This window comes from Myotis brandtii, unplaced genomic scaffold (genome assembly GCF_000412655.1).
Source record: "Myotis brandtii unplaced genomic scaffold, ASM41265v1 scaffold471, whole genome shotgun sequence".
NCBI classification, from domain to species: Eukaryota; Metazoa; Chordata; class Mammalia; order Chiroptera; family Vespertilionidae; genus Myotis; species Myotis brandtii.
The window spans coordinates 3,186,400-3,202,541 of NW_005367989.1; the positions used below are offsets into that span (position 1 = coordinate 3,186,400).

Sequence of the window (16,142 nt, forward strand, 5' to 3'; positions counted from 1 at the left end):
CCCCACACACACACATACACACACACACACTGAGCTGTAAGATTGTCTTAAAGCCAGGCGCAGCCAGAGACAGGACAGATGAGAAGAATGTGCAGGCACCTAGAAAGTGGTTTCCTAGCAACAGTAACTAGTTCAAAGATTTCCTAACTCTTGTGTAGTTTGCATTTCCATAGCAATGTGGAGAATAGTAAATAGTAAGTGTCCTTATGTGCTTAATGCAAATGAACTCTAATCAAGAAATGACTGATCAATAAAGGAAAGCATCTGTATTTGTTCTATTAGATTCTGTCTCATTAGGTAGCATAAGAATTAGCCTGAGGTCTAGGCTTCGTTACTGAAAGTAATGTGTTGTGATAAATCAGATGGTTTAATTTTTTTAAAAAATTCTTATTGCCTCTTTGTTTTCTCTTTTTGTCAGAGGCATCTACCAAAGCAATTTAAAAGGGAAGGTGCTGCCTTGGCTGGCGTGGCTCAGTTGGTTGGAGCGTTCGGTTTCTGGTCAGGGTACAACAGATGGATCTCTCTCTCACATCAATGTTTCTTTTTCCTCTCTCTCCCCTTTCTCCCCTCTCTGAAATCAGTACAGCATACCCTTGGGTGAGGATTAAAAACAAACGAATACATAAAATAAAAGAGAAAGGTGCTCCAGAAGAAGAAACTGTATTTTCAAGTATACAAAGTTTATGAAATGTAATTATTAAGATGTCAGCTCTGGAGGTCACACAAGTTGTTATGCAAATACTCAATTTGCTTTTTAAAAAAAGTGGAATATAATTGAGTTCACAGTCCCAGAGTGATTCCTGCCTTCCCTCCTGACTTGAAATAATTTTGGTTATAAAATTGGGCCCACTAAAAGCAAAGGCACTTTTAAAATAAATTAAGCCCCATCCACATCACATTTGAAATGGCACAGTTATAGTATTTCATTTCTTTTCTCCTTCTTAAACTGCAAGGCTATATTCCTCCCCTGTGTACACCCACCTCCTTCACAGGAAGATTGCAAAAGTAAATATGGGTAAAACCTTTTGAATTCTTACTGGAACAACCACTAAAGACTAACAACAACCAAATTATGTTAGTGTGTGTCAAAGCTACATAGAAATGTGCATATATGTTACTCACTCTCCAAGTTGAGAAAATATTTTTTATATTGCTTATACACTTTTAAGAAAGAAAAAGCCATACAAATTATCTTGAATTACTATGAAGAAAAAAATTTTAAAGTAAAAAAAGCAGTAGAGACAGTACTGTATGCCCAGGGTCTTCTATAGGATTATGAGGTACATTAATAGATAGGAGTCATTACTCAATATGTTATAGGAAGGTATGTATTTGGTCCACTTGCTTTGGTGTATTTTGTGAACTGCTTTGTTCACAGGCAACATTGAGGAGGTGGGAAGATGCTTTGATTCTCCTAGGCTGAAGTTAGTGTTAGGGCAGTGTAATCACAGGTGATATGAGACAGACCCATTGCTAGTGTCAGGCCAAATACCTTCAGAAGGTCATAAGATTTCTGTGAACCCAATGAGGTCTTGTTATGATGACGTCCTTGGAACTGACAGAATTTAAAGAGTGAGATCCATTTGGTTTTTCAGTAACTACTTCCTCTGAGGAATTCTGAAAGAGACTTGCCTTATCACTGACATCTACCCTGTGTATTTACAGGAATGTTACAGGACACTTTTAGGGTCAATGTGAGATTATTGGATATGCAATTATTTATTTCATGTTGGAATGAAAGCAAGTTATGACACTCTGCTATTAATTTAGCAGCTATAAAATTATTCAATTTGAACTAATTATTGTAAATGCGACAACGGGGCCAATAACCATATTTTTATTCCCTATTAATATGGAAAACGTATTTACAGACACCTACTTTAGCAGAAGCATTTTATATGACTTAATTTAATTATCCTTAAATCATGTTTTCACAGTTATTAGCCCAATTAGCAAGTATAAAAAAGTTGATGAAAATGAATTTTTGTGCCAAATACTTTTCTTCATGTAAGCAGCAAAAATTTGTTAATAAGCCATCAAAATATCTGTCACTTTAAAACCTAATATTTTGATAATAGCCTAAGGCTATCTAGAAAGCTTATTTCTGAAGAAAAAGAGAGACTTACTTAGAGATGGGACACTTTTTCCCTCTTTAACACCTAAAGTATTAATATCTTCTGAAAATTGCATATAGAAATATCATGTATCTTACTTAAAACCCATATTGTTCATCCTTCATCATCAAACATGCATATCATGTGTCTACTCAGAACAATTTTGTTACATAAACATATTAGAGATAATATTAATACAAAGGACCCGTATGTCAGTTATATTTGGAGAACAACAGAGCCCTAAATTATTCAATTTCCTTTTATTTTTTAAAAACTTTTAAAAATATGTTTTCAATGATTTTTTTAGAGAGAGAGGAAGGGAGAGGGAGAGAAAGATAGAAACATGGTGACCTCTTGTTGCATGGGTCAATGCTCAACCACTTACCACACTGGCCAGGCTCAATTTCCTTTTAAATTTTACTTAACTTTGGTCCATAAAGAATTTGATACTTGGAAGATTTTTAATGCTGATATTCTAGGTAGAAATTTGTGGTGAGGGAATAGGAAAGCTTGGCAACTGTGAACTAAATCAACTTTTTTAAATGATAAAATACCTTCCTTTTGCCATGTGAAGTCACCATTTTTCTGTTTTCATTGTTTTTCATCATATAATGTTCTTAGAATACACATTTGGGTTTATTGCTGACATCTATATCATACTAAAAGTAGTTCAGATATTGTTCTCTCCATCTGGTAAATGAGGTAAAAGCCTCTGATTATCTTCACACATCACTGTAAAAACTGCATGGTGTACACTCATATACACATGTGCCTTTGGGCGATGTGCACATCATAATAAAATTTTCAAACAAGATAGATAATGCAAAATGACAGTGTAGGCTATTTTCTCAAAATTATTAGCATGGCACTGTGTCATTGTGTGTGTTAGCTGCCACAATCCCCAGAGTAGATGCTACACTGACTCATAAACCTTGTAAATACTGTGTCAATGCTTGCAAGCACTTGGGATATTTTTTGCACTGGTTGGAAAATAATATTTTATCCCTCAACAACTCAAGGCTGAAATCTATCACTGTTCTGGATGGTTTTGGTGCAAGTTAGTGTCTCAACTTTGAAGGACCACTTCTTTCCCTCACAATAACCTCAATCACATCCTGGAGAAATGCTGTAATTATTGATCTACAATTCTTGGGAACAATAACTGCCTACTAGGCTCTACTGTGCACTTTTTTTTGTATTTTCTGAGTATAAGCATCCACATAAAAATCATTCATCTTTAGTAACCTTATCCTCAACTTAGTATAGAAACCGAAGAACTGTTCATTAATATTTAACATTTCCATCTAAAAATAAATTAGTTAAGTATGAGGACTGGGGATATGCTGTATATAGATGCACAAGTTAGGGAATGGGTTGAAGAAATATTAATGCATTATGTTTACAAACTATACCTTTTACAAATAGGACACCTTTACTCTCATCTCCACCAGTTTTTCTAACAGACTTATCTATACCTATGACTCCATCACAGCTTCTCTGGCATCTACCCTCGCTGGTTCTTGGCAGCTCTGGCTGTGTTTCCCTTGCATAGTCACATCTGTTTCAACCCATCATTCTCAGAGTCCAAGGAGCCCTCTTGAACTTTGCCTCAAAACTTCACTTTTGGCTTTGACTCCCAAATGATTGTCTTTAGAGAAGACGAGCTTTAATCTGAAGATCAAGATACTAAAATAAAAGATGTTGCCTAGCCAGCGTGGCTCAGTGGTTGAGTGTCGACCTATGAACTGCGAGGTCATGGTTCCATTCCTGGTCAGGGCACATGCCCGGGTTGCGGGTTCAGTCCCCAGTGTGGGGCATGTAGGAGGCAGCTGATTAATGATTCTCTCTCATCACTGATGTTTCCATCTTCTCTCTCCTCTCCCTTCCTCTCTGAAATCAATAAAAATATATCTTAAAATAAGTAAATAAAATAAAAGATGTTTGTCAACAAGGAAAATACTCTTTTAAGCATCATTTATCTCTCTCACAAGAATTACATTTCTCACCTCTCTCCGAAGAATACAGTGGACCATGACGATCACAAAGCCTTGCAATGAATCAAATACAGCAAAAAGTATTTGGAACAATATGGAGCGTTTGTCCGTCATGGCCAGAACTGCAGACATCCACGTCAGAGCCAGCAGGGGCAACACCACACAGGAGCTCCAAAGAGATGCCCTGTTGAGACAGAGAAAGCCGCATCACACAGCTGCAGGTCACATGCCAGGCAATAACCAAACCCCCATTCCACAAAGCATTCTTTTATGTGGCATCAAGACCATTAACTTGGAAACCACAAAGCAGATAAACATTTGATAGTTTTATTTATTTTTTATAGACAATCCCACAATAGTTATAAAGGCAGTTGCCAATTATAAATATTTAAGTATGCTCTTAGCACTAATATTAGCAAAGATTTTTTTTCCATCATAGCATTTTCTCACATGCACTGTAAAAGATTTGTAACAAGAAGATGTAAATGATTGGGACTAACATGGCGTTACTGGCGGTGGTGGCTGACAAAGCTGTTGTTGAAACTACTCCACACTTGGCACATTTGAGCGTCAAACCGCTATGAGGCTCACTCATCTGACTGCAAACAAACAGAACACCCACAAAAAGAACAAAATATTGAATTGTCACCAAAAAATTGTTGCTGCTGTAAGTTAGCTTTTAAATACGATTTCATGCAGAAAAGTATATTTATCAAGAATGAATGTTCTAGGTTGTTTTAAAGGTGCATTTACACTACACATTATTTTTGTAACATTTACCTTTTAATATTTTGGGCCTTTGTTGCATGCGAAGCACATTTCCATCATTTACACCATAAATGGCTCTTGTGTCTATAGACCAAAGTTGCCCAATACATTAAGTTAAACATAAGTATATGTTCGTATAGACATACACTGAAACCCTTTATTCAGACCCCTCGTAAGCAAGTAAGGACTCCCAGCTTCAAATATTTTCACTGTCATTTGCAAAAGGCACATAATATCAATGAAAAGCTTTTGATATATAAATATGTATCTCAGAAGACCAATATAGGAAGATATTTATTTTAGGTCTTTAGTCATGTGTGGAAAGCATAGCCTTTGTCTCACAATATTTATATTTTGAAATGTCTTATAGCATCAATTTATTGTCTATACTTTAGGATATAGGGGCTGAATATAGGGGCTGATGAAATTTGATGATATATTAGTTGATCATAAAAAGGGTGATAGCTTTCTGCTCTAATAACACACATTGAACATAATCATTAGATTAAAAATATTCTTTTATTAAGTTCAAAATACCCTTTCTGAGCATTTTGTCATAGGCACCATCTAATAGCATTTGTGTGGTCTCTTCTAGTCTAGAAAATTTTGCAGGTAAATTTGGATTCAGATAATTCAAGTTCAATCTACTATGTCACAGAAGAAAGTCACACTACATAGAAAAACTTTATACGTATTTTGCTTTAGAAAAGAGTCCTTGAAAAATGACTGGTTTATTAGAACATATTCCTCTCAGGAAAAAAGATATTTCTTGAATCAAAATTCAAAATACCTTGAAATAATTTTCTGTGGTATATTTCTCTTATCCATTCCCATGTGGTGTTTATGTCTAAAATATAAGTTTGCCCAGTAGGTTTTTCTTCTTAATACTATTATAGTGGACTTTCATTACTATGTGTATAATAAAGGCAGAACAGAGAAAAATCCTAAGAGGCTCATAATTCAGAATGTCTGGTATCTTTTAAAGAAGTGCATTCATTTGTGAATAGTGCTTACATGGGATAATAAATCTGAAAGCTATTAAGTAAGTAGATTGATCTTTAGACCCCATGAGAAAAATCAAAGCTTTCAGAGTTAGATGTGGGGGTGGGGAGTATAATACTAAATCATTCCCTTTACTGATTCAACCCAGAACATCTGTACTAGCCACATCTCTTTAAAGTTTTCAAAATAATAGGTAACCAATAGTCTTTCCACTGTGGTTCATGAATGTCTCAATGGGTATGCCAATATGTTTGAAATTACTCCCAAATGAGTACCTACATCAGTATTCTCCATAGTGGCTGAATATTATATGTATGTATCCAACTCCAAAACTCTAATGGGACCCAGGCATCAGTCTTTTTTTAAATTAAAAATATTTTTTTTTCTTAATCCTCACCCACCCCAGGATATGTTTATTGATTTGAAGGAGGGAGGGAGGGAAGGAAGGAGAGAAACATTGATCAGTGAACTTGCAACCTAGGTATTTACCCTAACCGGGAATCAAACCTGCAACCTTTTTGGTGTACAGGATGATGCTCCAACTAACTGAGTCACCTGGCCAGGGCAGCATCAGCATTTTTAAAAGTTGCACAGATTATTCTGATGAACAAATAAGAATAAAAACCTCACACTTCAGAAGGAAAGCAGGGGAGATTGGGTGGGGGATGGCTGGGGGTAAGAGATCAACCAAAGAACTTGTATGCATATAAGTATAACCAATGGACACAGACAATGCAGGGGTGAAGATATGGGCTAGGGGGTGGGGGCAGGCTGGGGGAAGACAATGGGGGGGGAAGGGGACATATGTAATACTTTAAACAATAAATAATTAAAAATAAAATAAAAATAAAAAAGCAAAATATAAAAAAGGATAAAAACCACTGCCCTATTTATTTAAGGGTCTTCAATCTTGTTATATCCCACTAGATTAATATTAAAAGGCATGCCTTAGTCATTTATTGTTTTCTTTATCACAGAAGATAGGCTATTTGGTGTTTGTGCTTCAAACATGATCATGGCTATCGTTCTCAACTTTAAGGATGCCATGCCTCTACACTCTGAACTAAAATTGAAAATTTAAGATTACTAAAAATAATTTCAGTAAACAATATAAGTATTTTAGCCTTGATAAAAAGGGAATTTGAATAAGTATGGTCTTTTCTAAAAATGTATTTTAAGACAAGTATTTGAAATACTCATTTCTCTTTATTTGAGACTGGCTAAAAGGTCTACACATACTTTCCTTAGTCAGAGCTAACCGTTGAAACTATGCTTGACATTAACTGGTTGGATACCTTTAGAACACTATTATTAGATATGAATGGAGATGAAGACAGATTTCCCAGAGAGATCTAATGTTTTTTCCTAGTTTGCATAGCCGCTATGGAGATTAATGTGTTATGAAGAACACATAGTCTAGATGCTAAATTGAGTTGCTGCAATGAAAAAAAAAATATCATTTCTTTGTTATAAGGGAAATTATGCATTTATCAAACAAAAGTGCAAACAATTAAAAGAACAACTGAATTTCCCGTAAGTTCAGGTAAAACCAGTATCTACTCAAGCACCAGAGTCTGAACACAATCATTGCACTGCTCTCTTGGGGTGTTCTGTCTAGTCCAGGGGCATCTTGAAGTCTACAAGTTCTAGTTCCTTATGCAAATTTCTTTACCTTAGAAAAATTTTTATCTGATTGGTTTATTAAGACTATAAAAAATTCCCTGGAAGAAAATATGCTTCTGCTCTTTGGAAAAGTCTTATGAGATTTGTATGAGGTCCTGGTACAGTAGACCCCTTAATTTCAGGTAGGCAAGTAAAGCAGTTTAAAATACATCGTAGATAAGGAAGTCACACTGCAGCAAAAAAAAAAAAATGAAGTATTCTGTTTGAGGGGTTCTGAAAAGACACCTGTCATTTTATCTTTATCTTGCTTTCATTATTTCTATTTATTATTTTATACAAGATGTGTTGATATTTGAAATAAATATCCTTGGTAAATATATTTTATGTATTAGAAACATTTAATATAATTTTGATATTATAAAAGTTGTAAGCTCTTGTATTATTTATTACATAGTCATTCACTTATGTTTTATTTATTTTTACTTTTTTAAAATATATTTTTATTAATTTCAGAGAGGAAGGGAGAGGGAGAGATAGAAACATCAATGATGAGAATCATCAATCGGCTGCCTCCTGCACACCCCCTACTGGGGATTGAGCCCACAATTCAGGCATGTGCCCTTGACCAGAATCAAACCCGGGACCCTTCAGTCTGCAGGCTGATGCTCTATCCACTGAGCAAAACCAGCTAGGACTGTTTTAAATACTTACTGAACATAAACTATATTCTTGGTGGTTTCTAATAACTGATCATAAAAAGAAGGGGACAAAGAAATAGAAAAAAATGGGAGGAGAAATTGATTCAAAATAAATGCTTAATATATATGTATATTCAAACAACCCAAAATGGTCAATATTTACAATTAGGAAGATCAATTGTTAAGTTAATCAATTAGCTGCCTGCTCAATGTTTCTTTAGTTAATTCTGATTATTTGTTCTCCATTGAAGTCTTTATTATTGCCCTCAGAGCTTTCTCTGTGAAGTAAAATTAGCTTCAAATACTCCTATGTTCTAAACAGTTCTTTCAATCGCACTTTGGAATAGAGAACAACTGTCAATCTATGTATACTTAAACTAAAACAGCATTTCATATTACAGATGAACAAAATTTTAAACCTGGAGTCATTAATTTGTTAATAGTTTTTTCTGCTGTGGACAGTAAGTAGTATTCTGCTTTTAATACCATTTCTATTTCTCCAGCAGTGGCCTTTGCACCAGAAAAACACTGCTTGACTCAGTTTTATCAGGGAAACAGATGTAACTTCTTATCATATGTTTTGAGATGGAGATTTTAAGGTTAATATATAGATCGAAATGGCTAATTTCGAAGTTCATGTTGTGACAACGTTGTCATTTCTCCTAACCCTATATTATCCCTTACAAAGAGCTATGTGAATCAAACCAGATATTGCATATAAAGTAATTAAATGAGGAAAATACCGACTGCAAATTTAATATACTCTTACCATTATACTCATCTTAATGATCTCATCTTTTTCTTTTGTTTGTTTGGTTTATTATTTTATTTTTTCCATCACTATTTATCCCTGTATGTCTCTTCCACCTTTATCTTTTTTTCTGGCCTCAATATCATGAATGGTGGAATCATGGAAGTGTGACTGATATAACTCAGATTTTTGAAAACAACCTGTCCAGCTTGGCGTCCTCATGTCATTCGTCATAGCAATAGCTACCATTTGTTGAGAGAGAGCTTCCTATTTGCTAGATACTCTAGTGAATGCGTTATACACATTATATTCATATGCTCTATTATGAGGCAAGAGCCACTTTATAGGTGAGAAGACTGTGGCAGAAAGAGTAGTAAGTAACATGCCCAAAGACACACAACCAGTAGATTGCAGAGCAAGAGCTAGGTACTGAACATGGTTGTTGTTGTTTTTACTTCAAAGCTTTATCCTAATCACTAACTTCCCTACCCCCACAATTAAAAAAAAATTATACAAGTTTATACCAGTAGTGGCAGAAGTGAGTTCCTATACCCAGTCCTCAGTATGATTGATTTATTCTTACATCATTAATCTAGACAGAAATAACTGGAGATGCAATTGCTCCAATTCCAACCGTATGTGGCAGACTAACAAGAGTAATAATGTGAAAGCTCCAAGTTCAAATAGTATAGAAAGCTCAGTGTCGAAATGGCTAATTTCGAAGTTCATGTTGTGACAACGTTGTCATTTCTCCTAACCCTATATTATCCCTTACAAAGAGCTATGTGAATTAAACTAGATATTGCATATAAAGTAATTAAATGAGGAAAATACTGACTGCAAATTTAATATACTCTTACCATTATACTCATCCTAATGATCTCATCTTTTTCTTTTGTTTGTTTGGTTCATTATTTTATTTTATGTTTTCCATTACCATTTATCCCTGTATGTCCTCTTCCACCTTTATCTCTTTTTCTGGCCTCAATATCATGAATGGTGGAATCATGGAAGTGTGACTGATATAACTCAGATTTTTGAAAACAACCTGTCCAGCTTGGCTTCCTCATGTCATTCATCATAGCAATACCCACCATTTGTTGAGAGAGAGCTTCCCACTTCTAGTGAATGTGTTATACACATTATATTCATATGCTCTATTATGAGGCAAGAGCCACTTTATAGGTGAGAAGACTGTGGCAGAAAGAGTAGTAAGTAACATGCCCAAAGACACACAACTAGTAGATTGCAGAGCAAGAGCTAGGTACTGAAACATGATTGTTGTTTTTTTACTTCAAAACTTTATCCTAATCACTAACTTCCCTACCCCAACAATTAAAAAAAAAATTATACAAGTTTATACCAGTAGTGGCAGAAGTGAGTTCCTATACCCAGTACTCAGTATGATTGATTTATTCTTACATCATTAATCTAGACAGAAATAACTGGAGATGCAATTGCTCCAATTCCAACCGTATGTGGCAGACTAACAAGAGTAATAATGTGAAAGCTCCAAGTTCAAATAGTATAGAAAGCTCAGTGTCTGTACAAGTTCAAGTCTGCCTATTTAAAGATGCCATGGAGACTCGTCTGAAGTGAACAAAACGTCTCTAAGAGGGAAGTGATTCCCCCTCAGAAAGGAATCTCTAATGGTGTTTTTATTACACCGCTGCAGTACTGATATCAAATTTTTATACTAAAAACCATTAAACCTATTCTTTTACTAGAGGGAAAATGCCTGAACTGTCTTATAAATCATTACATAGATTGTAAAAACACAAAGGACCTAAAATTCTCACCAGTTGTTCATCAAATACTATGACTATTAAATAATGTCATGAATTATTAAAGAAATCAGAACAATTGTAGGGTAAATTTTGAATAAAGGTATAAACAGCAAGGAGAAAGCTATAAACTATAAAAGATACAAAAGGAAATTTAAAGTTATTCATATTTTTCTGGCCTCAATATCATGAATGGTGGAATCATGGAAGTGTGACTGATATAACTCAGATTTTTGAAAACAACCTGTCCAGCTTGGCTTCCTCATGTCATTCATCATAGCAATACCCACCATTTGTTGAGAGAGAGCTTCCCACTTCTAGTGAATGTGTTATACACATTATATTCATATGCTCTATTATGAGGCAAGAGCCACTTTATAGGTGAGAAGACTGTGGCAGAAAGAGTAGTAAGTAACATGCCCAAAGACACACAACTAGTAGATTGCAGAGCAAGAGCTAGGTACTGAAACATGATTGTTGTTTTTTTACTTCAAAACTTTATCCTAATCACTAACTTCCCTACCCCAACAATTAAAAAAAAAATTATACAAGTTTATACCAGTAGTGGCAGAAGTGAGTTCCTATACCCAGTCCTCAGTATGATTGATTTATTCTTACATCATTAATCTAGACAGAAATAACTGGAGATGCAATTGCTCCAATTCCAACCGTATGTGGCAGACTAACAAGAGTAATAATGTGAAAGCTCCAAGTTCAAATAGTATAGAAAGCTCAGTGTCTGTACAAGTTCAAGTCTGCCTATTTAAAGATGCCATGGAGACTCGTCTGAAGTGAACAAAACGTCTCTAAGAGGGAAGTGATTCCCCCTCAGAAAGGAATCTCTAATGGTGTTTTTATTACACCACTGCAGTACTGATATCAAATTTTTATACTAAAAACCATTAAACCTATTCTTTTACTAGAGGGAAAATGCCTGAACTGTCTTATAAATCATTACATAGATTGTAAAAACACAAAGGACCTAAAATTCTCACCAGTTGTTCATCAAATACTATGACTATTAAATAATGTCATGAATTATTAAAGAAATCAGAACAATTGTAGGGTAAATTTTGAATAAAGGTATAAACAGCAAGGAGAAAGCTATAAACTATAAAAGATACAAAAGGAAATTTAAAGTTATTCATATTTCATTTAGGCTTTTACAAATTTTTATGATGCATTTATACTATAACCTTAAAAAGCTTCTATCAATCTGTTTATAAAATGTCATTGTTATTAGATATGGTGATATTACAATAACAATAAAATGCTTTTCTAAATTTTATAAATGGTTAAAATGTGCAAGTGAAAATTACAAATCTCTTTCCAGGAAGTTATCATCAAAATGTCATATAGAATGAGAACAATGTTTCATAAATGTTTATTTCAAAAATTTTTCTGATATATATACTTAATCAAAGAAAATGCACTATTTCACCCTGCTAAGGTTTGCTTGTCCCAATTGCATTGTGTCTCATACTGACATTATGTTCAGTCTACCCTTCTGTCCTTTGTGACCAAAACCAGGTGGCTTGTCCTCACGTAAGGACAAGTATTTTAAGTCTAGATAATCTTCTTAGCTTATACACAGGCTATGTCCACAAACCCAGATTTCCTTAATGGTCTTTTTAATTTTTAGATTTTGGCTACATTACTTAAGAATAGCACATTGGAAACTTGCATGGCAGGATCTACCAAGACAGATTTGTTCATCAAGAACAAAATTCAAGGCACAGTCAAATGCAGTTGATGATCTGGAATCGGGGTATGGGATTCACTGGTAAAGAACCTTCAAAATCCACCAATTGCAGCTTACCCGGCTCTGTGTTTGAGCTTTTTATCTAGGATCCCATCTCTGGAAACAAGTTTATTAAATACCAAAATGCCAATCACCATGTTGACCTGTCAAACAGAAAAAAGGTTGACCTTTCAATGATAATGAAGGGAATCGGGTCCCTGTTTCTCCTGAAAACCCTCCTTTAACGACTCACACTAGGAAGCCCTTCTCCAATATGCATAAGTGTATCAAGGAATATGGAACAATATAACAGTGGTGTGCTACTCTCAAGCTTTAAAGTACGGTAGGTACATTTTATTTCCATGTTTTGTAGTTAACACTGAGTACATGAACATTCAATTGCCTAACTTTTCATTGGTGCCATAGTATGCCAATCTGGTATTCTTCTTTCTGAGTCACCCCTGAATAAAGTCAATTGGCTAAATGAGTTTTACCCTATGCCTGAGAGTCAAAAGATTTAGAGCCTCACAGTGTGAGGCTGCCAAAGGTGCTAAGGACTTGTCATTGCCCCCAGCAGGGAGAACAGAATGCCTAATTTCCTACTTCTCCTGTGGGGTGGGCAGCATTTTGGTGCACAGTGCTTTTCAAGACAAAGGAGAAAGCCTGTTCAACTCACCAGGATCCTTTAAAAGATGGATGCTAATACCACTTCCCATAATGTGCCTTATTCAACACTTCTCAGCATTTCTAAGACTCTGACTCTCACTTAAAGGGATTTAAATACAGGTGAAATGAAATCACACATGTTTCTCTCTTAAGCAAAATAGTAAAAAGCTGCTGAGACAGCTGTGGTCTATTTGTAGCAGCTCGTCATGAGGCACACCCAAGGTTCTCTAACCTACTCACTTCCTGATCAAGGAATCCGGGCCCGCGCTGAAACCAAGATAATCAAGGAAAAACACTTCTTTTTGCCTTCCTACCCCTTACCCTCCACCATCAACAGAATTTTGGTGCAAATAGGTGAAGACTATATTGAAACTAGTTTTTCACAAGCGGGATGACTAGTTAAGAAAAAAAAAACACAAAAAAATTCTACTTCCTTCAATACACTTTGGCCAAATGAAATATAAAGTTGAAATCTGTTCAACTGCTGGTGTAGGAAAGATCCAAAGCATCTGTTAGGAAGGACTTAGGAAGTGTCACTCTCATAACTTCCTGACAAGATACCATTTAATCAAGGGTCTGATCTTCTTCTCATTATCTGAACTAAGAGAAAAAGTGTATTTCATGGATTCTATTAATTTCCAATTTAATCATGGGGAGATTCATCACCACCCCAAAACCCACAATTTGGTCTTTCAAGTATACACATACCCTTTGTTTCTTCATTTTAAGGTCATGCATATATTAACCTAGTAATTTAGGGATATAATTCCAGTGATTAAATAAAAATTCAATGCATCAGACAAAAATGTATCTAACAGTTTCAGTTCCCTATGCTCTTCTTTAACACCCATGCCTAGATTTTGTTTCTCTTGTGAAATATTAATAGTTTCTGCTAATAGTTTCTGTTATAGTTTAGTGGAGAGCAAACTTTAAAGGAAGAAAAAGTCACATAGAGTTATTAAGAAAGATGTTGCTAGCTTCCAATTTATTAAATGAGTTGTTCAATAAACCAAAGGGATCCAACTGCATAGCATATGAATCTTTGTATTTAATTCAGACCATTTCTTTACTCTCTTAGATTTTCCAAAGACTTATTGGACAAGAAAGATTTGTAATCAATAAATTCAGAGAGAGAGAAAGGCAAATTGGTAGGAATTTTTCATGTTCCTATAATTAAACACGTATAGGAATTATTTTGTAATTCCAAAGAGAAAAATTTTAAATCCTCATGCACAATATATGGCAGGGGTTCTCAAGTAGGGCTGGTTTTTACCCCGAGAAATATTGGGAAATGTCTGGTTGAAATGAATATTTCTGATTGTTCAACTGGGGGTCGGGTACTATTGGAATCTAGTAGGTAGAGGCCAGGGAGGCTGCTGAACATCCTAAAACACACAGGACAGCCCCACAACAAAGAAATAGCTGATCTGAAATGTCTGCAGACTAAGGTTGGGAAACTCTGGTACAGGAATATATATATTTTCTCATTGATATTTGGTAGCAGCAGCAGTTATGAAGATTAAGAGATCTTAATAACTATGTAGATCAAACAGAATGGTATAAAGGTGAAAAGATCATAGATGAAATTCTATACATTAAAGGAGACTTTGTTAAAACTTACTCAAACACTTCACAAATTAGAAATTACTGTGAGAAATCCCACACTCCCACATTTTATATTCTTCAGTCTTCAAGATAAGAATATTTTAGAGTAATAAAGGACTGAATGGCAGTTGATATTCAAATTTCAATAACAATTCATTGAACTTTAAAATTCAATGAATTTTAGTCTTTCTTGGCTAAGAAAACAAAATAAGGTGATTTTGACGTTTACCAGGACAACGGCAGCTGCAGGTCCTACAAACGCATAGAGTAGTCCACCTTCAAGAGAGAGCCAGCAGCTGGAAATAACATCAGATAGAAACTAACAAACATTAGTGATAAGTGTCAGCCATGGAGTGTGATGCAAATAACTTGAATTACACACTTAGCCTTGGAATTTTGGCAAGTTTCAAAGCTTTCTAATACACACACACACACATACACAGCAAAGATGTGGAAGAAGCTAAAATTAGAGCAATTCATGAGTGAGAAATGATATATACCTCTCATGGAAAAAAAAAAACTTTTATCATAAGGCCTTTCAGGCAGTTAAAGCATTTTAGAGAAATTACTCTTGCTGTGAGATTTTTATATTGACTTCCAGTACAAAGGTGACTATTAAGTTTTGTAAAATGCTGCTTTCTATCCGTTGTAGAATCTTTCCAATATACTTTTAAGCAAGAACAGTGTTTTCAGAGTCAGACATGCCATTTACCCAATCCTCCTTGAGGCCATTGAGATACTGGGCGAAACTGATTTAAAAGCCATCATTACAGCAAACAGGTAATTTACAGTTTCCATGATTTTTTTCTCTTCTAGTTTTACTTTTTCCCTAAACTACTGAGAAAATTCACTCAAGATAAGCTTTGATTATTAAATTAACCAAGAGATATAGGTTTGCATTGATAGGAACGTGGTAACCCAGTTATATAAAAACATTTCATTCTCTCACAGCATAGGTACCTGAGGAGGGCATGGGGCTCATAATGGAGGCTTTGCAAGGTTTCATGAAGAAATGGGAAAGTGAAATAAGAATTCTGAACAACGCTGCAGCATTGGTACCCCAACCTCTCTTCATCTGCACGTGCAAAATCCAGGAGAGTCAACGGAGGAAAGCATGAGGGACTTACTAGTCGCTGCTGATGTAAAGGGTCATGCCCACCATTTCACCCACCTTTCCAATGTTCATTTCAGTCCACAGAATTGACACGCTGCCTTCAAAATTAACAATTTAATAATAACTTGTTCGATATTTGTTCTCACAATAAACTTCTATATTGGTGGTGGTGGTGGTTACATGACTTTGGCATTTGTTAAAACTCACAGAACTCTAAACCTAATAGGGTAAATGTTACTCTAAGTAAATTATACCCCAATTAACATTTTTAATCTAGGAATT

The 16,142-nt window shown here is 35.1% G+C and overlaps 1 protein-coding gene and 1 long non-coding RNA gene across 8 annotated transcripts in view; one reads left to right on the forward strand and one right to left on the reverse strand.

Annotated features, from left to right (window-relative positions):
* LOC102260227 overlaps positions 1-16,142 on the forward strand; it is a 95,391-nt gene that overhangs the window by 75,636 nt on the left and 3,613 nt on the right. The window contains exon 5 of one of the 3 annotated variants that reach the window (XR_001363986.1): positions 15,399-15,526. The exons of 1 other annotated variant lie outside the window; for it this stretch is intronic. This is a non-coding gene — a long non-coding RNA (uncharacterized LOC102260227). Of the gene's footprint in view, positions 1-15,398; positions 15,527-15,697; positions 16,074-16,142 lie in introns of those variants that run through there. One more of the 3 variants, XR_314156.2, reaches the window with a different exon arrangement.
* ADGRB3 (adhesion G protein-coupled receptor B3) overlaps positions 1-16,142 on the reverse strand; it is a 716,195-nt gene that overhangs the window by 42,831 nt on the left and 657,222 nt on the right. For 4 of the 5 annotated variants that reach the window (XM_005875869.2, XM_014547407.1, XM_014547405.1 and 1 more), the window contains 4 exons: positions 14,976-15,042; positions 12,554-12,639; positions 4,609-4,707; positions 4,121-4,292 (listed from right to left, as the gene is read on the reverse strand). In XM_005875869.2, the coding sequence (XP_005875931.1) occupies positions 4,121-4,292; positions 4,609-4,707; positions 12,554-12,639; positions 14,976-15,042 (424 nt within the window). The remainder of the gene's footprint in view (positions 1-4,120; positions 4,293-4,608; positions 4,708-12,553; positions 12,640-14,975; positions 15,043-16,142) is intronic. The other variant, XM_014547406.1, reaches the window with a different exon arrangement.